A 25,537-nucleotide genomic window follows, 5' to 3' on the forward strand; every position below is an offset into this window, starting at 1 on the left:
TGCGCGGGCGCAGGAGACCGCTCGGTTTCTTGTCGGGACAACATTCCTGCCTCCACATTCCGGAGCAATACAACCGCACATCCCCTGCCAGCACACGTTCTAATGTTTCGTTGTTCAGTTACCGTTATGCGAATACTCTTGATAAATTCCATGAACAAAACTTCTGTATATATCGCCTTTATTACTAATTTACCATAGAGTGACAATAATAGAACATATTGCAACAACTCTTGGTAAACTTCATGAAGCTACATCAGTTCGTAAAGGAGCTTTGACATGGGGAGAAGAACTGATAAAATACTCCCAGCGCATCTTTAAAATCATATAACAACTTAGCCTATTCAATATAATATTAAACAATCTTAGGTGGCCTGCGCAGAACCAGACAAGAACCATGCATCATTATCCTCTATTTTTTTTTATGAAAATAAGGAACGTGTGGTACCCATAATCTAGCCGGCTTCCTGTGCAAAGGAGCCTCCCACTGTTATATAATATCAACTATACTATAGTAAGCCTTCTTTATTAAAGAAAAAGAAGCTTTAATATATTTTATGAATTTGTCGTATAAGTAATGAGAAAATTAAAAAATATATTAACTGTTGCATTTCAATAAACTCTTGGTGATGGAATGCAACATAGGTAGATAATCGAATCTTCTAGATACTGTTCTAGATGCTTTCACAACATGATCCCAGAAAATGTTCGAACCAGATGTATTACGAAATTAAAAAGAATTTTAAATGTTACTATAACATAAATGTTAAAACAGATTGGGAATGGAGCGACCGCCGACATGCTATTTGAATTATAAATTTCTTGCGCCCGTTCTTCTCAGGTTTTAAATTTCGAATGGGTAGTAGTGTTTGACGTTCAATAAGTGATTTCATATTCTATTTTGAATAAGAGCCTCAATGAGTGGTCTATAGGTAAACAAGAAATCAACCCGCAGACAAGCTTCAAATAGTAAAACATTTTATTTAGAATAGTATATAGTATATTGTTCACAAACGGTTATTCCCAATATTCAGTCTATCTCCTACTTGAGATAAAAATCGTAACAATCGTTGACGTTTTTGTGCCAATAAACTTATCGACGGTAACTAACTTTATCCGAACAAACTGTCTGTCAATGGGACGACGTATAGCTTACCAGCGATAGAAGTTTGTATGGAAATTGCAATTCACGCGTCGCAATATAAGGCGATAAGAGTGTCTTATCGGGTATATTGGAACAGCTTCAGATTATTGACAGCTAATTACTGACAGTAGAAGGTAGTAATTAGAATTAGAAGGTAGAGTTTTTATTTAACTTACTGGCCAATATCGTTTTCTGTCAAAAGTATTCAAGACACATGTAAAGATTTATCACGCATTTTTCATACAAATTGTTTTTGTACGGCATAAGGGCGCAGTTTCGGCTGGTTGTCAGTCAAATCACAGCAAAGGCACTTTCCGTGAGGTTTATATAAATAATATTAATAATAAGCCTTTAATTGATTTCAACAATCATCGGATACATAATATAACCTTAAGACTACGCGTATAATATAAATGGAACCCCACTGTGGATATAGGCCTCCTCCAGCTTGCTCCATTCATCCCTCTTCTGCGCTTTAGGTATTCTTTTCCTGCCATTTTTATTATATCATCTACCCATCTGTTTCTTGGGCAGCCACTTTTTCTTATTCCAGATGGTCCTTTTCAAATTGTTGTTTCTACTGTCCATCTTTTGGCCGTGAATCTCGCTACATGACCCATCGCCACTTTTGTATTACATTGTACTCAAGAGCATCTATCAGTTTGTCCTTTTCCTAATGCTGTCACTTCAAAAGGTTTGTATATATACTCTTCAATTCTAAGTTGAGGTCGGTGGTGGAAATTACAGAAACTTAAGGCAAAAAACCTTACCCCGCCACGAAATGAGATCTCTCTGTTACGTGCATCATATCTTTTTTTTTTCAATTAACATAATGGAAAGTACCAAAGGGTTTAACATTTTAGGGCAAATAAGCACTTACGACGTATTACTTCCTTACGCCATTTTTTTAAATCCGAATATAATTCGATTTGGATATTCTGGTTGTTTATTATTATAAATAATCCTGAATTGAGGAAAAAGAACACCTACTAAAACTGAGACTAATAAATTATCTATTAATATTATAAAATTATATACATATATTTATTAAAATTCGTAAATTGAATATAAATTCGAATAATAAAACACAAAAAAAAATGTCAACCACAAAGAAAAGAGTTCTCAGGAAACCTGCACTATAAATTTTATAAAAAAAAAGCCCGCTGAGCGCTTGTTCTTTCGATGACTGAGGCATAAACATTCAATTGAAGTAGTTTTCGACGTTATTGGACGTTAGTAGTTCCAAATCCTATTTTGAATAAAACTATTTGAATTTGAATTCGAATTGATAATTCGTATTCAGATCCTATTCAATAATCAATATTCACCGTCAACATTGTAAAATACGAGGAAAGAGAAAGTGTATCATCATCATTATGTATTGCAATCACCCGTATTGACTATCGTGAAATGTTGAACTACTCTACGTTTTATGACTGGAAATACATCTCATGAATAATAACATTATGAGTATGCAAGGATAAATAATCATTAGAATAGTAACAAACATAATAATGAAAGTGAAAATTACAACAGGATTTAGAAAAATTACTATGACACGTCGTTTACACCGATTACTCGCCACCGCAGTACTATCAACAACAACAAACTGGACTCAACTTGACTATCAGCAATAATTAATGGGATATTTACAATTATAAAAGGATTTATGAGTATATGACACTATATTTAAATGCAAGGATAAATAAATCAGAATAGTAACAAACATAATAATGAAAGTGAGAATTACAAAAGGGTTTAGATAAATTACTACGACACGCCTTTTACACCAATTACTCGCCACCGCAGTACTATCAACAACAACAAACTGAACTCAACTTGACTATCAGCAATAATTAATGGCATATTAACAATTATATGAGGATTTTTGAGTTTTTAATAGTATTTTTAATAAGTTTACTTATTGATAAATTTTTCACATTTATATATTTCAAATAGTTATTTTTTCTTTTTTAAAACAATATTATTATAAAAAGCGACATCAGAATTTCTCAACAAAACAAATTTTGTCTGTTATCCAGAAAGAATAACATATAATTGTTTCTTCACTCATATATTCAAGTGGCTTGAATCGAAGTATTTAAGATAAATATTTGAAATGAAACTGTAAAAGTTTACAGCACGGACGAGTAAAATAAGAAGGACTCCGTGTCACCTTACATAACAGTGAGGCACCAAAACTAGCCGGTAAACGTGTAAATACATAGCCCCACGCATACATTTACACTAATACAAGCCGATCGGCCGTCATTATGAGATTTGCCATCGTCTGTGACAAATCAGTTTGCGTATATTAGTAACATTTTAAAAATGCCGTCGTGCGTTGTGAAAAAGTGTAAAAACAATACTATAAAAGTATTTGTGGATATACGATTATTTACGGGGGAGAAAAAATTGTGTATCTGTTATACCCCGCAACTGCACATACACTAGCATAAAGGTGCTTCACTTGCTAATATCACGGCGCAGAGTCCTTCTTTTTTACTAGTCCGTGGTTAATAGAGGTAAGTTAGATACCATCGCAATTTACAAAAAATACAAACGCCAACACAAACGAGGCTTCTGATCAAGGAGCTCTACAGCTATAAATATAACAGCATTCCGGGCGATTGGTGGCACGTATGTGTAATGTGTTCGACCCAGTGGGCAACGAGCATCAGACACTGAGCAGCTCCTGTGGCAACGGAAGAATCCACATACCAGTCAAGGCATTCCACCTCGTCCCACGCCCTTGTAGGTCACACGGCGCCCCACTCTGTCGTGCCTGCTTCGACGTTTTCTCTGAACATCGTTGGAAATAGCGTACTTTGAAACGGAATTTCAAAAGGTAGCCGCATGCATTGCTGAAACGAATTCTGCAAAACATTTTTCAACAGACTTAGCGAACGAGGAAGCGTTCAATTTGTGTTTAATAGTTATTTTCTTTGATTAACGCGAGTGTTACACATTTAAATAATAGACGCCGTTGTGGTACCTATAATCTAGCCCGCAACTACAATGCAACACCATAATACCTTTAGACTGGGTTGCATCATGTTAGCTGTTATAGTCAAGGTTTGAGTCAAATTTAACGTTACCAGTAACGCTGACTTTAACATAGACTGCGGAATGTATTGCACCATCGTATTCCTTTGCATAGTTAAAGTTAAAAAGTGAAATGTCAAGTCAGTATCGAATATTTATTTGAAACTTTTGACAGGTCGCTATTTAGCCATATAACATTAACGATAGCTTTAACCGGCGAAGATTGGACTGCTACGGTTAACATTTAAGTTATGACGTCATCTGAAATTTGTAAGTGGTGCAACTCATTTTTTGCTTAAACGGGACTTTAACATGTTAGTTATTGCTAAAGTTAGTTGGTGAAACCCAGCCTTACTTATTTATGGTGTATGCGAATTGATGCATGACAATAAGGGACGCGACGTTCAACTGACGTTGATACGCCCTGCCCATTACATTGCAGTGCCACTCAAGATTCTTGAAAAATCCGAAAATTTTGAGCGGCACTACAATTGTGCTCGTCACCTTGAGATATAAGATGTTAAGTCTCATTTGCCCAGTAATTCACTAGCTACGGCGCCTTTCAGATCAAAACTCAATAATGCTTACACACAACTGCTTCACAGCAGAAATAGGCGACGTTGTGGTACCCATAATCTAGCCGGTATCCAGGAGCCTCCCACTGATAGCTTACACAACTAATTCAAATCGTTTTTGGTGCGTCACTTAACATACATTGTGTAAAATATAACTTAAGAATGGCAATGACTGTCTTGCCACTACATCACATTCAAGCTCAACTTCTCCGAAGTGATGGTTAAATCTTTGACATTGAATAAATGATTCTTCCTTCTTTCTTTTCTTCGCCTCGTATGCAAAAGGGGAGAGTTCATCATTCGATTTGCACCAGTTAATATAGGTATGTGAACAATCCATAAAAATAAGTTGTTGTAATGAAAATCGCTTTTTACAACCATCTGTTTGAGTTTAACTGACTGCTTTAGTTTTAATTTTAGATCCTAGTTTCACTATTTTTTGTGCTCTATGCTCATAGAGAATTAATAGTTTGTAAGCCTTCGTGTGTTGTCATTGTTCTCAAAATAAACAAAAAATTAAAAATGAGTCCATACGACAAAAAACCAAAAGTTACAGATGCACTGACACGAGCCCTGATGCTTAAGTGGCAATGGGCAGGACATATTTCACGATATACTGACAATCCTAACCACAAGATGGAATGGACCAACATTAGGCAAACGAAGAGTTGGCAGACCAAATAAACGGTGGACTGATGATGACTTAATAGAGATAGCAGGAAAAGATTGAATGCATAAAAGCAAAAATCGAACTCTATGGTAAAACAAGGAGGAGGCCTTTACTCTAACGAGATCCACAACTCAAATAAATAGAAGCATACGCAACTAATCTTACTAACACCAAACTATTAGAATTATATCTTCCCTACTAATAATCCACTTGTGTAAAAAGAGTTTTGGATTAAATGAGGCTTTATTATTAGTATTAAACCTTCGAGTGATACTGCGCGTTAGTAGCGCTCTCTGGGTTTCCAAGTCCAGCGTTGTGGATTCATTCGAAACCACAACTATGCCGAGTTGGGGGCCCATTGGCGTCATAAGATCATAATTAGAATAGTATAACTTTAAGAACTATTATCAGAATGTATAAATACGTCAATAAACATTTTTTCTTTCTTTCTTTCTTTCTTTGACGACCTGTATAGCCGAGTGTTTAGCGATCCTACCTACTAAGCTAGAGGTCCCTGGTTCGAATCCCGGTAGGTGCAAGCATTTATATGATGAATATGGATAATTGTATCCGAGTCATGGATGTTTAAATGTATTTATGTATGTTTATATGAATTTATGTATGTTTAAGTAAGTATATTGTATTAAATATATCATTGTCTTGTAACCCATACATAACACAGGCTATAGATGCTTAACTTGGGGCAAGATAATTTGTGTCAAAAGTGTGTCAATATTAATATTATAAGAGTCCGATCGGTGTCATTATAATTATAACAATAACATTTTTTCCTGTATTCCCGAAAATGTCTATCACAATAGATAAGTATTGTTCGCAGTGAACCTGGACTTCCCTGAACTGCTTTACCAATTATAACCATAACATCTTACTGGAGGGTTCAAGCCTCGCCTGTTGAAGCTACAGGAAAATATCAAAGGACAGTGTCCTGTATAAAGTATTACATAAGTATTTTATGCCAACACCTAATCTAAACATATAAATATATATACGGTACTCCAAAAAATAACATTTTTTACCATTTTTGTCTGTCTGCCTGTGTGTTTGTTCCGGCTAATCTCTGAAATGGCTGGACTGATTTTGGCGGGACATTTATTGGCAGGTAGCTGATGTAATAAGGTGTAACTTAAGCTACGTTTATTTTAGAAAAACTATTTTATTTTAGAAAAATAAAGTAATGTTGCAATGTCCAAGAAACGGTCTTACTCTAAAAATTATTTAATGGCGAAACAACGTTTGCCGGGGCAACTTGTTAATTATTAATATGTTGAATCAACAAAAATTGACATCGGAAATGCTATCAATATTTGTTAATAATTGTTTATTTAATCGTATAACAGTGTGTTTCTTATTATATTTTCGTAAGTACCTATGTTGGTTTTCTTTACGGTAAAGGATGGTAAAAGAAAGTACGGGTCACCACGTGTTAAGTGATCACCGCCGCCCACATTCTCTTGCAACACCAGAGGAATCACAGGAACGTTGCCTTTAAGGAAGGTGTACGTGCTTCTTTTGAAGGTACCCATGTCGTATCGTCCCGGAAACACCACACAAGGTGGCCACAGTATTCCACAGCTTTGTAGTACGTGGAAGAAAGTTCTTTAAAACCGCCACACATCCAGATGGTGGGGATGATATCCTAATTTGTGGCTGGTGGTGTGAAGGTAGAATTTTGCGGCAGGAATCAGATGAAACACGTTGATCGATATATATATCTACTAAAAATTTAGTATAGGTTAATGCATTATCAAGCAGTGGATTTACACATGTTTGAAATACATCAGCTACAATGCGGTCTCGAAACCAGTGCGTGATGAAAATTGAACAGAGCTACAGGAAAAGAATCGCAAGCAATGCGTTTTAGTAAAATAAAATAAAAATTACTACACGACTGAAGTTTATGTTTATTTTTTTTACATAATTAATATTTGTATGCAGTTTTGTTTTCTTTTCTTTAATAATAAGTATACACTTTAAATTTAAATAACATTATGTATTCCGACGATCTTTTGTGCACGATACTCGAATGAGTTTATGTATTTTATTTATGAAAATAAGGGACGAGACGAGCAGGGCAGTCAGCTGATCAGTGCCGCTCAGGATTCTTGAAAAACCCAAAAATTCTGAGCGGCATTACAACAGCTGCGCTCATCACCTTGACACATAACATGTTAAGTCTCATTTGCCCAGTAATTTCACTAGCTACGGCGCCCTTCAGACAGAAACACAGTAATGCTGACATAAGTAATAGACGGGCGGTTTTAATCGTTCAGCTGATGGTAATTGATATCCTGCCCATTACAATGCAGTGCCGCTCAGGATTTCTGAAAAACCCAATAACTCTGAGCGGCACTACTATAATTGCGCTCGTCACCTTGAGATGTAAGATGTTAAGTCTCATTTGCCAAGTAATTTCACTAGCTACGGTGCCCTTCAGACAATGTTTACACATAACTGCTTCACGGCAGAAATAAGCGCCGTTGTGGTACCCATAATCTAGCCGGCATGTGCACAGGAGCATCCCATTGGTTATTATTCCATGGTAGCATTTGCCTTATCCAAAAATTCCAACTTAACTGAACACAGTAATGTATGAAGATTTAAGGCGACGCGACGCTTAATTAACATTGAAAGTTTAGTCGGTGCGTGGAATGTTCAAATTGTGTGAGCGAAAGGTTACACTCAGCGACCGCGACGTGAGTCGCGCGTGCATTGTGAACGCTACCAAATAGGTAAACGTTGTAAATAGTCGCATTCCGCACTGTTCTCGGAAATGACGGCGCCGCGCGCAGAGTAAGCGCTAACCAGAGGCATAAACGACTTAAACTTTAATGTTTTTTTTATGGAAATTATAATTTTGGTCCTACGCTACAGTATTTATATTTTTTTATGACAGTAAGGGACAAGACGAGCAGGACGTTCAGCTGATGGTTATTTATTTATATTTAATTAGGACTACCAAAAATTGTTACATCAAAAAAAAGTGTGTGTACTTATGTATGCACGCAAGAAGTTATACTTCTTTGGCCAAACAAAATAAAAATCATTAAAATTATATATAGATATGTAATGTAACACGTGGTTAACGGTGCTGGTGGCACAGTTACTTTTAACTTAGATTAATACTATATTATAGGAACCTATTGTGAACACTGTTTGATAACCCAAATAAATAAATAAATCAACGACGTAAACTAATTCTTTTTTTTTCAGTCTTTCTATTTTTTTATGACGGTAAGGGACGAGACGAGCAGGACGTTCAAATCATTTGTAATTGATACGCCCTGCCCATTACAATACAGTACCGCTCAGGATTCTTGAGAAGCCCATTAATTCTGAGCGACACTACAATTGCGGTCGTCACTTTGAGATATAAGATGTTAAGTCTCATTTGCCCAGTAATTTCACTAGCTACGGTGCCCTTCAGACCGAAACACAATAATGCTTACACATTACTCCTTCACGGTAGAAATAGGCGCCGTTGGCACCCATAATCTAGCCGGCATCCTGTGCAAAGTAGCCTCCCACTGGTAAAAGAGTCTTTCTAGTGTTAAAGATCTAGTTTCAGTCCCATTAATAGCTTATAAAGTGTTTTTCCTACTCCCATTTCGTAATTTACTCAATACAAACCCTCAATCTTACACAAGACTGTTATCGATAACAGAATAAAAACGAGTGAACTGAAATAAAACAAATTTTTTTTATGGAGAAGTGAGGACAAACGATCGTATGGGTCACCTGGTGTTAAGTGATCACCGCCGCCCACATCCTCTTGCAACACCAGAGGAATTACAGGAGTGTTGACGGTCTTTAAGCAAGGTGATGTAAATCGTCCCGGAAACACCGCACAAGGAAGCTCATTCCATTGCTTTGTTCTCTCTACCTTTAATAATATTTAATTTTAAAGAAACTTAATAAGGTCTGTATTTCATATATACACAAATTATCTCAACCCAAACTAGATATAGCCTATACTATGGGTGTAAAATACATACTTAAGAATATAAAAAAATTGTATTAGGGGTTCATTCTGCTATGATTTTTTTGTCTACGTACAGAATGCACCTAAAGATTTTTGGAAAAAAAATTCAATTAAATCTCAAAACAGATATTAATTACAAGGAATTGCATTTTATTTAATCTGTATTGAATGAGTCTGAGCTGTCACGCTCGGCTTTGTAACGCTCGTGCGAGTAAAGTCGCTTCGAATCAACTAAGAGAGACTAGAAAGGATACCATTTGCGCCCATTATTTCATATGTCGCTTTCATAGAAAACCAAACACAGATACACATATTAGTAAAATGACTTCATTTAACAATATGTCTATCAAATGCTAAAAATATTTTATTTATATAGAACTACTAGCTGTCCCAGCAAATGTATGTCGTATTGCCATATAAAGTAATAAGAAAAAAACAATAATTAATATTAAAGTTTGTTTTTACCTCCTGAGAAAGTTAGAAAGTTATAAGGATTCTAATTAGTTATTCATTTTAGACTATTCTTTCAATTTGATTTCTGAACGACGGGGACACTTCAAAGTAAATACATAATTGTTGTTTTTATTTCATTCCAAGGATTTTCATATTTATTCACCTTTTAAAGCTTCTCTAGACTTCCACAAATAATTCAAGACTAAAATTATCCAAATCGGTCCAGCCGTTCTCGAGTTTTAGCGAGACTAACGAACAGCAATTCATTTTTATATATATAGATAGTAGGTATATATAGACAGTAAATATACGCAACGTGCCCTAAGAATCCCCGCACCCTTCCATACCCGTTCCCCTCAGTCATCATATACCCCCGTACAGTGAGCATAAGTAATTATGCGATTTATATAATATAATATTTTGCTCTAAATAATTTAAGTGTCCATCAAACGCATCATCGATCAGAAATATCAGGAGCTCATTCCAACATCACGAAGAATAAATAATTAAGCGCAATGAATTTATCTGACAAAACTTAAAACAGTTGACACCTTCATTCAAATCACCTTTAAATTCCTTTTTCAGAGAAGTCCGACTTCAACAGTTAATACAAGACTTGTTGACGAATATTTGAGTTCGCGGTGAGACGTCGCAAGCACCTCCCCCCTCCCCACCGCTCCCGCCCGCGGCTCTAAGGCTGCCTGCCCACTGATACGGGTTAGAGATGGGCGGAACTGTGCAAATTTTTACTAACCGATTCGCACATATCACGTTTACAAAGAACAGAAAAAATCATACGTTTTCTACGATCAAAGCGTACTCCCACCAGAGGCGCATACAGCAATTTTTGAGTTTCATGTATAAGCGGAAATTTCTACCCTTACTTATACCCGACGGCGCATCGCAACTCATCGGTTGCCCCGAGTACAATACTTTAGAATCAGACGGGCTCTCGACCAAACAACAACCAGTGGGAAACTCCTTTGCACAGGATGCCGGCTAGATTATCGGTATCACAACGGCGCCTATTTCTGTATTATGCCTATGTATGCATTACTGTGTTTGAGTCAAATTAGTCTTAACATCTTATGTCTCACGATGACGAGCACAGTTGTAGTGCCACTCAGAATTTTTTCAAGAACCCTGAGCGGCGCTTCATTGTAATGATGGGCAGAGCGTATCAGTTACTATCAGCTGAACGTCCTGCTCGTCTCGTCCCTTATTATCATAAAAAAAACCGCCTACTGACAATCACACTCATAGTAGAAATCATCGTCTACTGGCGATGCCTGTGTGTCGCACGGCAGTTTTAATCCCCTCGAAGAAGCCCACCCATCTACTTACTGATAGATTTGAGGTGCAGTTGCTGCTCTAACTTTCTGTCCTTGCATAATTGGAGTTGAAACCAGCAATAGATTTTATTGATTAATCTAATTAGTTTTGTAAATACCGTTTTAAGCAAATAAATAAGTCTAAGACCTTAATACCAGATTATAACAGATGTACATTTGCAGTTTCCACTTTCAATCAAGCCAACAAGAAAAAAAAAATTAAACAGCGATGAGGGAAATCAACGAATCTTAAACAAGATTCACGTATTTTTGTGTTTCGCAATATTTCTACATTGTTTTGAACATAGACGGCACTAAATCATTACAAATAATAGTAACAATCATATTGCCAATCATGTTCATTGACACTGATTGACTAACCGCCAGTTGCAGAAAATATCATCCTTAAAGTTAATGTTTCATTAAATATAATACAGTCACTTTCTTGTTCATTTTGACAGTCAAAGGTAGCGTGTGATATAACGAAAACTTAACTTTAAATATACTTTGCGGTTACTGCAAAATTTGTCTTGTTTCTAATGAGTTGTTGGACAAACACTCGCAACATTGCTCTACAGTACTCGCTCGCACCGCAGCGGATTCGTGTCAATGGACGCGCAGCCTAACACAGATGAGTCGTGTAGAATGCGCCATTAGTTCTCGGCGCTCGTCGTTAGGCCGGATGCCAACGCAGCCAGACTCGACGACCCCATTCCGCCCGCTAATTCGTTTTGTGATGCCACGAGCTCGCAGCTATCTACACGAACGTAACTCTCCTCTAACTATCCACCACTTCATATTTCTATCTCATCTATTTTATTTATTTGGAGAAAAAAAAACAGAAAAATTATCTAAAATCTAGGTACAAATAAGTGGCTTATAATATATAATAGTAAAACAATTGCTCCTTAAAAAATTTCTCGCTAAGACTTAAAGTTTCTAATGTGACAAGTACAGTTTAATTAACTAAATGTTACTGAAAAAGAACATTAAAAAAAAAGACTAATGTTACAGAATCTATGAGCTTCATTTTAGATCATGTATTGCAGTAATTCTCTTGTTTATTACATTTTTAAATTGTGCTAAATCTTATGTCTAAAGATGATATGTAATTTTTTTTTAGGACAGTAAGGGACGAAACGAGCAGGACGTTCAGCTGATGGTAATTGATACGCCCATTACAATGCAGTGTCACTCAGGATTCTTGAAAAATTCTCATTGGCATTACAATTGCGCTCGTCGCCTTCAGACATAAAATATTAAGTCTCGTTTGCCCATTAATTTCACCCATCAGACCAAAACACAACATATTTGTTTTATTTTTTTTAATCATAAAATAAAACGTATTACTAGAAATTGATTCTTTCAGAATGAAATTTTGACAACTTTGAAACAAATGACTATGCGAGAAAGAAGAAACGTTCCTCGTAAGGTATTTTTGCGGTCTTTTTACCTACTGCTTTAAGTTTTTGCTACATAATAATAATAGTCTGTTTGATGAAATAATCTGCAGCAAACTTACATGATTTACATTTAAGTAGCCACTTAAAAAGTAAAGTAATAACTGGACTGCAATTTATTCAATATTTTAAGAGCATACATTCAAAATAGATTGAAGCATATATACGTGGCTTAAATGCGTAGAAATCACTTTTATCCAAGATACAAAGTGCACAAAACCACTAAGAAGTAATCTACGTAAGCAATAATTTAAGTGAAAATCGATTCTTATATAGTTTTGGTACTACCCTCCTTAACTAAATTTTAACTTAATAATTCCATCGTCTCGCATAAAAGCCTACTTTGGAGTTTTTCCAATTTTTTCGAATTGTGACTTGCTAGAAGACCAAGAGGAAGGAGCCCCATGCGATGGACCGATCAGATTCGCACTGCCCTTGAAACCACTGTCCACGACACTACGCAACAAAGTACTCTGTCGAGATGATCACGACCTTCAGCACTGAGGAAACCGACGCGAGGAGGAGAAGGTGTCTTGCTATGCATAAAATATCAGAGCAGAGAAATACCATGGAGAAAATTAATGGAATATTGAAAGATGCACAACAATACATTTTTTGATTCAAATTATTTTTTCTCTCTCTATAATGAATATTCATCTAAGCACGAAGTGGAGATATTTCATAATCATATCAGCCGGAAGATTCAATTTATTTGTAAAATTGAATACCAAGACCAATGAAGGAGCCATTCATCATCATCATCAACCGAAAAACGTCCACTGCTGGACAAAGGCCTCCCCCAAAGATCTCCACGACAATCGATCCTGCGCTGGCCTCATCCAACGTATTCCGGCGATCTTGACCAGATTTTCGGTCCATCTTGTCGGCCTACCAACACTACTTCTTCCGGTACGTTCGCCATTCGAGGACTTTTCTGCCCCACCTCCCATCTGTCTGAAGGAGCCCATAAGCTTAGCTAATTTTAATAAAACTGAACTTAACGGTACTCACCAAAACGCTCTCCACACGGAGAAGCCTGCAGACTGCAGAGGCAGGCTCACAGCCAGACCTTCTGGGAAGTTCTGAATGCCGATACCGAGTGCCAAATTTCTGCAACAACATTTACCACCTTGTTATAAGAAAAAACTAAATTTAAGAGTACAACTAGATTCAAAGTGGAAATGGGCGAATCATGTGGTACAAAAGCGATAAATTGACAAAAAACATAACCGAGTCGTATCCATGAGAATGCAAAAGAAGTAAAGGGTGACAAATTAAACGATGGAAGGATGACCTTAAAAGAGTGGCGGGCCCAAGTTAAGCCTATTGAGTATTATCATGAAATATTTAACCTAACTGCAGTTAAAGCCATAGACTTGCAATATACCATCGAATAGATTAACAACGTTTGCGAGGAAGAAGAACATCTTTAAAAAAGCGAATCTATTGATACTGTTACCGATTTTTATTGACACGTCGTAATGAGTCAGCCACGCTTGACATTAGCACCTTGGTATTTTGAATATTAACCCACTAGCTAACGCACACATTGAAAAACCATAATTAGTCATCTTAATGCATGACTAATTTTGATTTTTGAGTATATTATTGGGGATGAAGAAGATTGGTCGCGGTTTCTTGTATACCGCGAGTGTCTGCGACCCTATAGCATCCACTACTAACGCAATTTTAATATCTTACGTAATTTACTTTTTGACGCTTTCGCAAATTTGTTTTATTAACAGTTTATGTCTTATTTACAAATGCTTTTGTAAGTTTACGTAAATGAATTTTATTTTTTATTTTCATTCCTTATCGAGCTGTCAGATCGTCTGTACCTACGTTCGTATATTCTAAATCTATGAGTTATACAATAGAAATGACCAAAATCTTGTTTTCCCAAAAGTTTTGAGCAGCTTATGATTCAGATAACACATTAAAAGTAAAAAAAACTACTTACGTTAAAAAAAAACCGACTTCAAAAACTGAAAAGTATCAAATAACTAAAAATCTAATTTAATACAAATCTTATGCAAACCTTTACCTTTAATGTTAATAGAATACTATTATTTATATCTGCTATCTATTGATAGGTTTTAAGTCGGTGGTGAAACCAAATGGCATCTATTCTGCATCGAACTAAAGAAGAATTACGTAAATCGGATCATAAATCTCAGAGTAATCGGTGTACATACATAAAAAAAATACCGATCGAATTGAGAACCTCCTCCTTTTTGAAGTCGGTTAAAAAGTTTTCCCTAACACTACTGCCTTATCTTGCATAGCATATGAAATTGAAATAAAACGGTCAAGTGCGAGTCCGAATAGGGTTTCATCCTACCATCGAGCAAGATATCACACGTCATCTTCTTTTAAAATTCTATTGTACAAGTTTTTTGTAATTTGAGTATTCACTAGGTACATGAGATTACTAGACAGTCACTCAAGGAAAAATTTAAAGAAATAAATATTATGACTGTTCATTTATGAAAATTTAATATACGTAAACAAAAATTGTTACCTTTTTGCTCTTATTAGTGATTTTCATTATTATAACACTAGAAATAAGGGATTGCTTGTATCTAATTCTAGTAGGCATCATAAGATACATAATAGCTTTAAAGATAAATGTATACACTTTTATAATGAAGTCCCAGCCACTGTTCAGGCATTAACTATAAATAAATTTAGATGTTTAATTAAAAAATGGCTCTGTCGTAAATCCTATACTAATTCACAGCTGAATATCTAAGTCATCGGACAGCCTGGGAATAGATTATAATAACTTTATAGCAATAGCAATGACAATAGCAAGTACAATATTGTATATTTTATTAAAAAGAGCGAAAAAAAAGAATGTTGGGAGAGTTTCTTGCGCCGCTCTTCTCTCTCAGAGCGCCATTTGTTCCCGAAGCGGTAGTAGTATCTAAATTTATAGAAATGACATCAAGATGAATCAATTTTGAGAAAATAAATGCCTTTTTAGCCTAAACAATGTCTGGTTGGTAGAATTGTTTAATTAATTAATTACAACAAGGCAACGAAGCACCGTTCACAAGGGCCGCGAAATGCGGAATATTCGTTTCGGCTTCAGTTTGCGAATTCTCCTCATTGGGTACACAAAGCTTAAAGTTCAAACTCGATCACATACACATAAATAAAAACAAAAAAAAATTATGTCATAAAAGAAGCAGGTACTAGGGCATCATAAGAATCGAGGAGCCAGCGGGCATGACCGATAAGTTAGTGATAAAGCATGCCATGGTACGTACTCCGAACTCGGCTGTGTTTGCCGCGAGAGGAATGCAACATTCCTACCGCGGACGTTCCTCCCTACCTACCGCTTGCATGCACCTGCCCCCTCCCCCCTCCGCTGCCGCCTCTCTAGGAATTCTAACTGTACCGGCGCCGTCACCGTTAAACTTGACTATAACTAAAGGCCGTTACTTACGTAATATTGTCTTTCACGGAATAACTTGAAGTTACATTTCGTTAATGGTTTATGTTTCAAGTTGCCATTGTTGAGCTGAGACTATTAAGAGAGCCATAAGGCCTATTATGAATCAATAGAAACTAGGTAGGTAGTTAGTAATTTTTCGAATTTTTTTTTTGTGAAAATAAGGGACGAGACGAGCAGTACGTTCATTTGATGGTAATTGATACGCCTTAGCCATTACAATGTAGTGCCGCTCAGGATTCTCGAAAAACCCAAAAATTCTGAGCGGCACTACAAATGCGCTCGTCACCTTGAGACATAAGATGTTGTCTCATTTGCCCAGTAGTGTCACTAGCAACTGCGCTCTTCAGACCGAAACATAGTAATGCTTACACATCCTCCTGAGCGGCACTGTATTGTAATGGACAGGGCGTATTAATTACCGTCAGCTGAACGTCCTGCTCGTTTCGTCCCTTATTGTCATGAGCAAAATATCTACATAAATTTTGTTTATACACTATGATGGAGCAAGCAAACGAATTTGGCATGCTTAGGTGTTGTTTGATCTGGGGATCACGGATTCGAATCCCGGTGGGTGCAAATATCTGTTTGTTGAGTAAAACTGTTTATTTGCGAGTAATGGATGTTTACGTAACATAGTAGGGAGAGTTTCTTGCGCCGCTTCTTCTCTCTCAGAGCGCCATTTGTTTCCGAAGCGGTAGTAGTATCTAGTAGTTATTAGAAATGACATCAAAAAGAATTCTAAAGGAATCAATTTTGAGAAAATAAATGATTTTTATGCCTTTATGCCATAGTATTTCAATATGCTTTAGTATAATCCCATCTGATATTGTATTAAATATATCGTTGTAACCCTTGGAACTGGAGGTCGTGACCGTATGAAAAATAATACTGTGTAGTCCAAATGTATGGCATTTAAAAAATTAGTTTGCTTAATTTTGTCTTTCACCAATACGATTCAGTTCAATTCCGTTCCAAAATGCGAGTCAACATGTTCTGAGGATGCCTCGTGTAGAGGCAAAACACCTGTCGAAAAAATATTGCATCGATATTTTATTTAAAAGGGAGATCCCGCCGAGTTTCTTGCGCCCATTCTTCGCAGGTCAGAGGCATTCATTTCCGAATGGAAAGTATTTTTTGACTTTCAATTAAGTCATTTATTTATTTTCATTGATTTATTGTCCAATTAGCACGGCAGTTACACTAATTAGACGAAACACTAAAAGGAAAAAATACAAACAAAAAAGGAATATTAAAGAACAATCGAATGAATTACACAATTTCAATGCTCTGCGCGAACCTTAGTATTTCAAAACTAAGGAAGTCCACCCATCATTGAATGGATCCCATTGTCCAAGAGCGCGATGAAATTAATGATTTCATTTCAAATTTCGAATAAAAATATTTCAATTAGTCGACAAATGTAACGCTCTTTTCAGGGTTACATAACGTGTGGCGGTAAAAGCGGCAAGAAAAACTGGTGTATTCGTGGTACAATTTGGGTTAAGCAAGTTAATAAGTACGAGCGTCGGAACCTTTGAGCTCGGTGAAAGCTGCTCGCCCATGATACTGGTAGCACCGCTCATGAACAGACCGCTATTAACTTTACTGTATCATTGTTAACAACAGTACACTGGCAGTAGATTTTGCCAAAAACCATCTGTCTACAGCACATACCACCTCCGAGGCAATAAATGGCGCTAAACTTCATAATGACAACTGAGACAAATACTATGTCGACTCCTGTCAACCGCAGTCCCCCTGAAAACATGCTCTGGAAAGATCACTAAACGTCGGGTTAACTAAAAACAAAGTTAAAATTTCATTTCAGCCGTTAGACGTCCACTACTGCACAAAGGCATCCCTCAAAGATCGACATGACGATCGATCCCGCGCTACCCTCATCCAACCTACTCCGGCGATCTTAACCAGATCGTCTTCCGGTACGTGGTCGCGATTTCGAACGCGGGGAATTTACTGCCCCGATGGCCATCTGTCCGTCGAGCTATGTGCCCTGCCCACTGCCACTTCAGTTTCGCAACCATCTATGTGAGTGACCTTGGTTTTCCTACGGATCTCCTCATTTCTGATTCGATCTCGCAGGGAAACTCCGAGCATAGCCCTCTCCATTGCCCTCTAAGCGACAACGAGCTTCCTCATAAGGCCCATAATTAGCGACCAGGTCTACATTCCGTATGGCATCACTTAGACGCGTTTTAATTCTTAAAAAAGTTATTTATTTAAACAATACCTTTTCAGCCGACCTCTAAAGAGAAGCTTGTCAATTCTTGAATATTTTTATAACCTTCAAGCCCCTTAAAATTCTACATTCTATGCATATCACAAGACGAAACAGTTTTTTTTTTCTACGAGGGGGTAAACAGACATGACACAAACAAAACATATGATGGTGAGGCACCCGCCCATAGGCATTCGCAACACCAGGAGTCCCTAAGTCGTATCGGTTCGAAAAAACTGCTGCCGGATAACCGGTTCATAATTAATTGATTCCACAAAGTGGTTGTGCGCAAATCGCGCGGTGGTTGAAAGCCAGACGTCAACATAATGCGGGTGGAATATAGCATAGCTTCTTGACGTGACATCATGTCCTTGGGACGAATTCGGCTGCTGGTGATAGCTTGAACAACTCTGAGCAATCACCGTGGTATATGCGGTAGATAGAAGATGCAGAGAGAACCCACATCTCTACTCAACTCCAAAGAATCAAGCCAATCGGAGATGACTTGATCGTCTTAATGAATTGAAATACGTCTATATGCATGAATGAAGAGCCATTTATTTTCTTTGGTTATGTTGTGAAAATTACTGGACCGATCGGGATAATACTTATACCATAAGATGTAGCGTGTTTCGGTGAAGGTTTTGATATATGTTTGTTGGTGATTACTAATCTGGAACCTATATTTTGTTGACTAACGGTCGTTCCCAATATACTTTCTATAGATAGAGATAAATGACTACCTTCTACTGTCAGTAATTAGCTGTCAATAATCTGTAGCTGACCCAATACACCCGATAAGTCATTCTTATCGCCTTATATTGGGACGCGTGAATTGCTATTTCCATACAAACTTCTATCGCTGGTAAGCTATACGTCCTCCCATTGACAGACAGCGTGTACGGATAAGATGAGTTACCGTCGATAAGTTTATTGGGACAGAAAAGTCAACGATAGTTACGATTTTTATCTCAAGTAATAGACTGAATATTGGGAACGGTCGTAAGAGATAGACACATGACATCGCGAACTTTTCTGTAGACCAATATTAGATACACAATTCCACTATAAATTATTCTGTTATATCTTAAAAGGCTTAGACAGTGTTTTCATTGAAAGCTCCCAGACGGCTTTTTTTTCCGACACCTCCAACAAATGTCGTTAATGTATGCAAATATGAATACAAAAACCTAACAAATTACATACTAAACCTTCATCAAGAACCATGCTATCCATTGGTGAAAACAGCATGAAAATCGGTGCAGTAGTTTTTGAGTTTATCGCGAACAGACAGGCAGACAGACAGCGGGCGCGGGGTACTTATATTTTATATGGCAAAACAACGTTTGCCGGGTCAGCACTTGAATACACATAATGTGTTATTTATTTATAAACTTGATAACCGTTCGTGAAATATTTACACCGTCGTACGTAAGATTTTGTTTTATTTTTAAAGACATTACCATGCATGTATTTTAACTTAGGCAAAATTGAAAAGTGAATGTTTTAAGGATTGAATACTGAACTATCTTGTATATAAACCACACATACAAAGCTTTAGAAACAACTACATAAGAAGGGTACCAAAATAACGCATTTATTTCTAAATTACGTTTTGCTGCCTTGGCATAGTCAAATCAATGATATAATATTTTTAACACTAAAAATGACAAAAAGGTTATTTAACGAGAAATATCTATATGCTATGAGTTATCTTAAGTGTTAATTGGACACCGTTACGTGTTTCGCCTCTACACGATGTATCCTCAGGAGATGTTGACTCGCTGAACTTAGGAACTAGAGTTATCCCTATTAAACCGGGTCTTTTGGTCGAGGGTCACCGGGAGCCGATTCTTCGGTGAAAGACATGTTTAACACCTAACTCTAAACCGTGCGGTTGGGCTTTAGATGAATCTATATTAGATGATTTTTTTTATGAAAATAAGGGACAAGACGAGCTGGACGTTCAGCTGATGGTAATTGACACGCCCTGTCCATTACAATTCAATGCCGCTCAGAATTCTTGTAAACCAGAAATTCTGAGCGGCACTACAATTGCGCCTATCACCTTGAGACATAAAATGTTAAGTCTCATTTGGCCAGTAATTTCACTAGCTACGACGCCCTTCAGACCCAAAACACGATAATGTTTACACATTAATGCTTCACGGCAGAAATAGGCGCCGTTGTGGTACCCATAGCCTAGCCGGCATCCTGTGCAAAGAAGCATCCCGTAAAATCATCTGCATGTAGAATAACAAATATTAGAGGAATTAGCACTTAACATAACTTATAACATTTTGATAATTATGGATCTCAGTAAAATAACGAGAAACAAACGGGCAGATAGCATTTAACGTGTTAAACAATATATTACAATCATTTAATTATTAGAGATATGCTAACTGTAAGTACTTTGGATGTAACGAAATGGAAATTGGCGCGTAATCTATTATGTCAACAATCTATAGAAATTCTGTAACTGTAAGTGAACGGTACGGCGCGAACTATCACAGTCCAGATACATCCGAATTCCAATTACATCACAGCCGAGACCATTTCACTTTGCGAACAACCCGGAAGTGAATTCCAAACTGCGACTCGAGCTGATCGAATTTGAACTCTATTGCTAGGTCGCGAGGGTTCGCGATCTCGGCCACCGCGAAAAGTGTCAGAGACCACAAAACGCTGAAGCGGATGTGAATGTCTGCGAGTGCCGGTGGAGAGTGGGCCTTGCGCGCAGGTGGTAGAGTTCGTATTTGTTTGTAGATGCAACGGTCGGCCGGGAAAGTAGTGGCAACTTTCACGGCATGGGATGGCGCAGGGTGGTGCGGGACGAGGCCCATTGACGACACCGCGACCCACATACCACAGCTTCATTCATGCTGTAGCCTCGCGCTTTGATAGGACCGTCGTAGATACAGAGACTCACATAAAGTTCACTATGGGAACGCAGATTCCAAACGGAAGATCTTCGTTGCTCTGTTCTGTTTTTATGGTATCGAAACGTAACTAAAGGTAGCTTTAGATCATAGGTTCTCAACGTGGGCGATAACGCCCCCTTGTTGGCGTTTGACACTTTCGGGGGGGCAGTAGAAGACCCAGAGAAAATTAGGGGGCATTGAGATGGCGCAGATGGGGCGTGGGTAGATTAGAAAATATAGTCTAAAAAGGCAAAAAAATACACGAAAATACTCTAGAAAATAATAGCTAACTAGCAAAATAAGGTTGAGCAACTATGCTTTAGATTAACAACCCATATGATTCAGTGGCTATTCAAAAATCAAAATCACTTTATTCATGTAGTTCACGGAAATGACACTTATGAAAGTAAAAAAAAAAAGTTTTTTTTCTTATTGAATCTACTGCTACTTCGTAAAGGGTTGAGCTAATGAAAAGAAGTAGCAAGAAACTCAAGACTTACATTTTCATCGTTTTACAAATGATTTCAATTACAATATAATATGTAAAGTGATGCAGCAAACATACTCAAACGTCAAATAGTCAATGCCTTACACGAGTAACTCAAAAAAGTAAATGTAAATTAATTCAAAACAAAAGTTATTGAGTATAGCAGCTGCATCATCCACACACACCGTAAATAAATAGGGGTATTCTGTGAGCATTTTGTAAGCGATTATATATTGACCCCCCACACTTAATAAGCTAGAGGTCCCGGGTTCGAATCCCGGTAGGTGCGAACATTAATATCACGAATATGAATGTTTCTAAATATATTTATGCCTTATTCCAGGCTAAATAATATGGGAAGTACGTCAATTATTATTAAAGAAAAGGCCTTATTAGCGATAAGGTTGCCAAATTGGGCTATCATAACTATTATTATGTCCATCGATTTTTTAACATTATTTTATAAGTTTAGTGCAATAAAAAATTTTCATTCATTCATTTACTCAATTTTGAAGTGGATTTTGAGAAGGGATGGTAAACTGTCTGCAGAAATTTAGAGGACTAATGGGAAAGATTGATCTACATGCCATAATCTCGTGTGGACTGTAAAGGACTATTCAAAAGTTTTCGCAAGTACCACGACAGTAGCAAAAACAGAAGTGCCCAATATAACCTGCCTAATGTTTGGGAGAGTCGGGAGATTATACTACGCATGAAAAAGACTGAGGAGTGACTTGATAAGCGATGACATCACCGGAAGAATAACGAAACCGGTCGAACCCGGTTCGAGCTGATACACGAAGGGTTCCATACTTCGTACAGGATACAACAGATGTACATATATTTCTAGAAAATAACTTTTCTTTCATATCCGTGGTGGCCATTTTAAGATTTGCCATAACAACAAAAAAGTCAACTGTAGGACGGACATCGAACTCTCAACAACAGGGCTCTGGTCTGGTAGCCCTTTTGGTACGGAACTAAGTATATATATATATATATTAAGAAATTGAAGTCACATCGACCCCAGTCCACCCATTAGGTAGTCAACGAATAAAGCTCTTCAGAGCTTCAGAGCATCTACCTGATGGTGAGTGATCACCGCCGCCCACATTTTCTTGCAACACCAGATGAATCACAGGAGCGTTCCCGGCCTTTAAGGAAGGTACGCGCTTTTTTTGAAGGTACCCATGTAAGTAAGCTCATTCCAGAGCTTTGTAGTATGTGGAAGAAAGCTCCTTGAAAAGCGCACAGTGGAGGATGATATCCAGATATACACATCCAGATGGTGAGGATGGATACTATACGGTTCAACCTATTGCGTTACCGACGCCACAAACATATTTCTCAAATTAATATAAAAAGACTAGTTTAACATCATCAGCCAGAAGACGTCTACTGCTGGACAAAGGCCTCCCCCAGATTTCCACGACGATCTGTCCTGCGCTGCCCTCATCCACCGTATTGTGGCGATCTTGACCAGATCGTCGGTCCATCTTGTGGGGGACCTACCAACACTGCGTCTTCCGGTACGTGGTCGCCATTCGAGGAATTTACTGACCCACTGGCCATCTATCCGTCGAGCTACGTCATAGCCCTCTGTCACTTCAGTTTCGCAAATTGTACAATATAAGTCACAAAGCTAATTTTCCCAGTTCTCTATAGAGTAATCGTTTTTTTTATACAATAAGGGACGAGACGGGTAGGACATTCAGGTGATGGTAATTGATACGTCCTATTAAAAAGCAGTTCCGCTCAGGATTCTTGAAAAACCCAAAAATTCTGAGCGGCACTACAACTGCGCTCGTCACCTTGAGATATAAGATGTTAAGTCTCATTGGCCCAGTAATTTCACTAGCTACGGCGCCCTTCACACCGAAACACAGTAATGCTTACACATTACTGCTTCACGGCAGAAATAAGCGCCGATGTGGTACCCATAAACTAGCCGGCATCCGGAGCAAAGGAGCCTCCCACTGGTAAATCACTTATGATGAAAAGTGCCCTATTATTTTATTATATTTGCCAGGTTTGCCAACCGGTTTACATCTCAGTTCCGACCAGAATTCAACATTCATATTAAAAATAGAGGCGCAGACCCAATTACAGACAAACACAGCTTGAGATTAAAACAATATGGCTCGGTATGCATACAGATTAAATATTAATAAAAATTAAATACAAACTACTTTTAAATTTAGCTAAATAATCACAAAAGGTATCTATAGTAGCGTGACAGAGAGTTTTGTGTCCGCGACACATCCTAGACAGCAAGCCTTTTTGACCCAAATTGGTCCTGGTATTCATTACATAAATGGGCCTATAATTACTTACGGCCGTTCCCAATATTCAGTCTATCTCTTACTTGAGATAAAAATCGTAACTATCGTTGACATTTCTGTCCCAATAAACTTATCGACGGTAACTCACCTTATCCGTACACGCTGTCTGTCAATGGGACGGCGTATAGCTTACCAGCGATAGAAGTTTCTATGGAAATTGCAATTCACCTGTCCCAATATAATAAGAATGACTTATCGGGTATATAACAGCTTCAGATTATTGACAGTTAATTACTTGCAGTAGAATGTAGTGATTTATCTCTATCTGTAGATAATATATTGGGAACCGCCGTTAATCCATAATAAGGTCTGTAGATATCTGTGCAAGCAAAGCAAGGGCAATCCACGAAGCCTCTAAGAATTTTAAATAACATGACTTGATCCGACACATAACGGAGTTCCTCAAATGATGAGATTATCAATAATGAAGACATACAACACTAGAACGTACCTATAGCTATGGCTTAGATAATTTATACGTCTAGATAGACTATGACAGCTGTGAAAACGTCGAAAAAATTGAGTTTAGAACTAACCTCTATTTTGAGCAATGCACGCACACCAACACAAAGTGTCATACAAATCGCGAGTGTAACACGTAGCTTGTCACTACTTGTATCTATCGGTTGTCTAACAGCAACAGACTCTATCTACACGCATAAATTATCCAAGAGCTATGGTTATATTTCATTTGGCTGTATGTAAAAACGACATGCGACTGTGTGAGTCGGTGAGTGTTGTTTCGCGGTAGGCATTAGGTGTCTGAAGCGGTTTGCGGCTCGGAAGGCGTGCGAGGCCGTTGGGGGGAGGGGAGGGGGGGAGGCTACGGCGGCAAGGTGGTCGCCAGACAGCGGGGCTCCGTGGGGAGACCAGCAGCCTCCTTCACAGCAGACCTGCTCTACAATGCAAATTTATTTGGTGAAAGACGTTCGTTTTTTTTTAATAATAATATTGACACACTTTATCGCAAATTATCTTGCCCCAAACTAGGCGTAGCCTGTACACTATGGGTACAAGACAAAGATATATTTCTGTGCTCTGGTGCTAATAATAATAATAACAATATATATATAAGAGATATCCACCTAAGTATTGACTCATCACGATATCTCCGGAACCATAAGGCGCAGAGACTTGAAATTTGGTAGGAATATTCCTTTCGCCGAGTAGAGATCAGATTTTACGAAATTCGACCCGCAAGAGTTTTTTATAATAAACAGAAGAACGTCTGTCGGGTCAGCTAGTAAAGCAATAAATAATCTTATGGTATAGCATAAATACCACTACGCACATGTCCGTCCGCCCAGTGTCGCAAAAAAGGTTCTAATCCCGGTAGGTGCAAGCATTTATATGATGAATATGGATGTTTGTTACCGAGTCATGGATGTTTAAATGTATTTATATATGTTTATA

General features: G+C 37.6%; 1 protein-coding gene across 1 annotated transcript in view; it reads right to left on the reverse strand.

The window, feature by feature from the left end:
• The window catches only part of LOC126972474 (zinc transporter ZIP11), a 132,503-nt gene that overhangs the window by 40,113 nt on the left and 66,853 nt on the right, over nucleotides 1-25,537 (reverse strand). Inside the window, exon 5 of the mRNA XM_050819270.1 lies at nucleotides 13,687-13,785. Coding sequence (XP_050675227.1) covers nucleotides 13,687-13,785 — 99 coding nt within the window. The remainder of the gene's footprint in view (nucleotides 1-13,686; nucleotides 13,786-25,537) is intronic.

Source organism: Leptidea sinapis, chromosome 26 (assembly GCF_905404315.1).
Source record: "Leptidea sinapis chromosome 26, ilLepSina1.1, whole genome shotgun sequence".
Classification (NCBI taxonomy): domain Eukaryota; kingdom Metazoa; phylum Arthropoda; class Insecta; order Lepidoptera; family Pieridae; genus Leptidea; species Leptidea sinapis.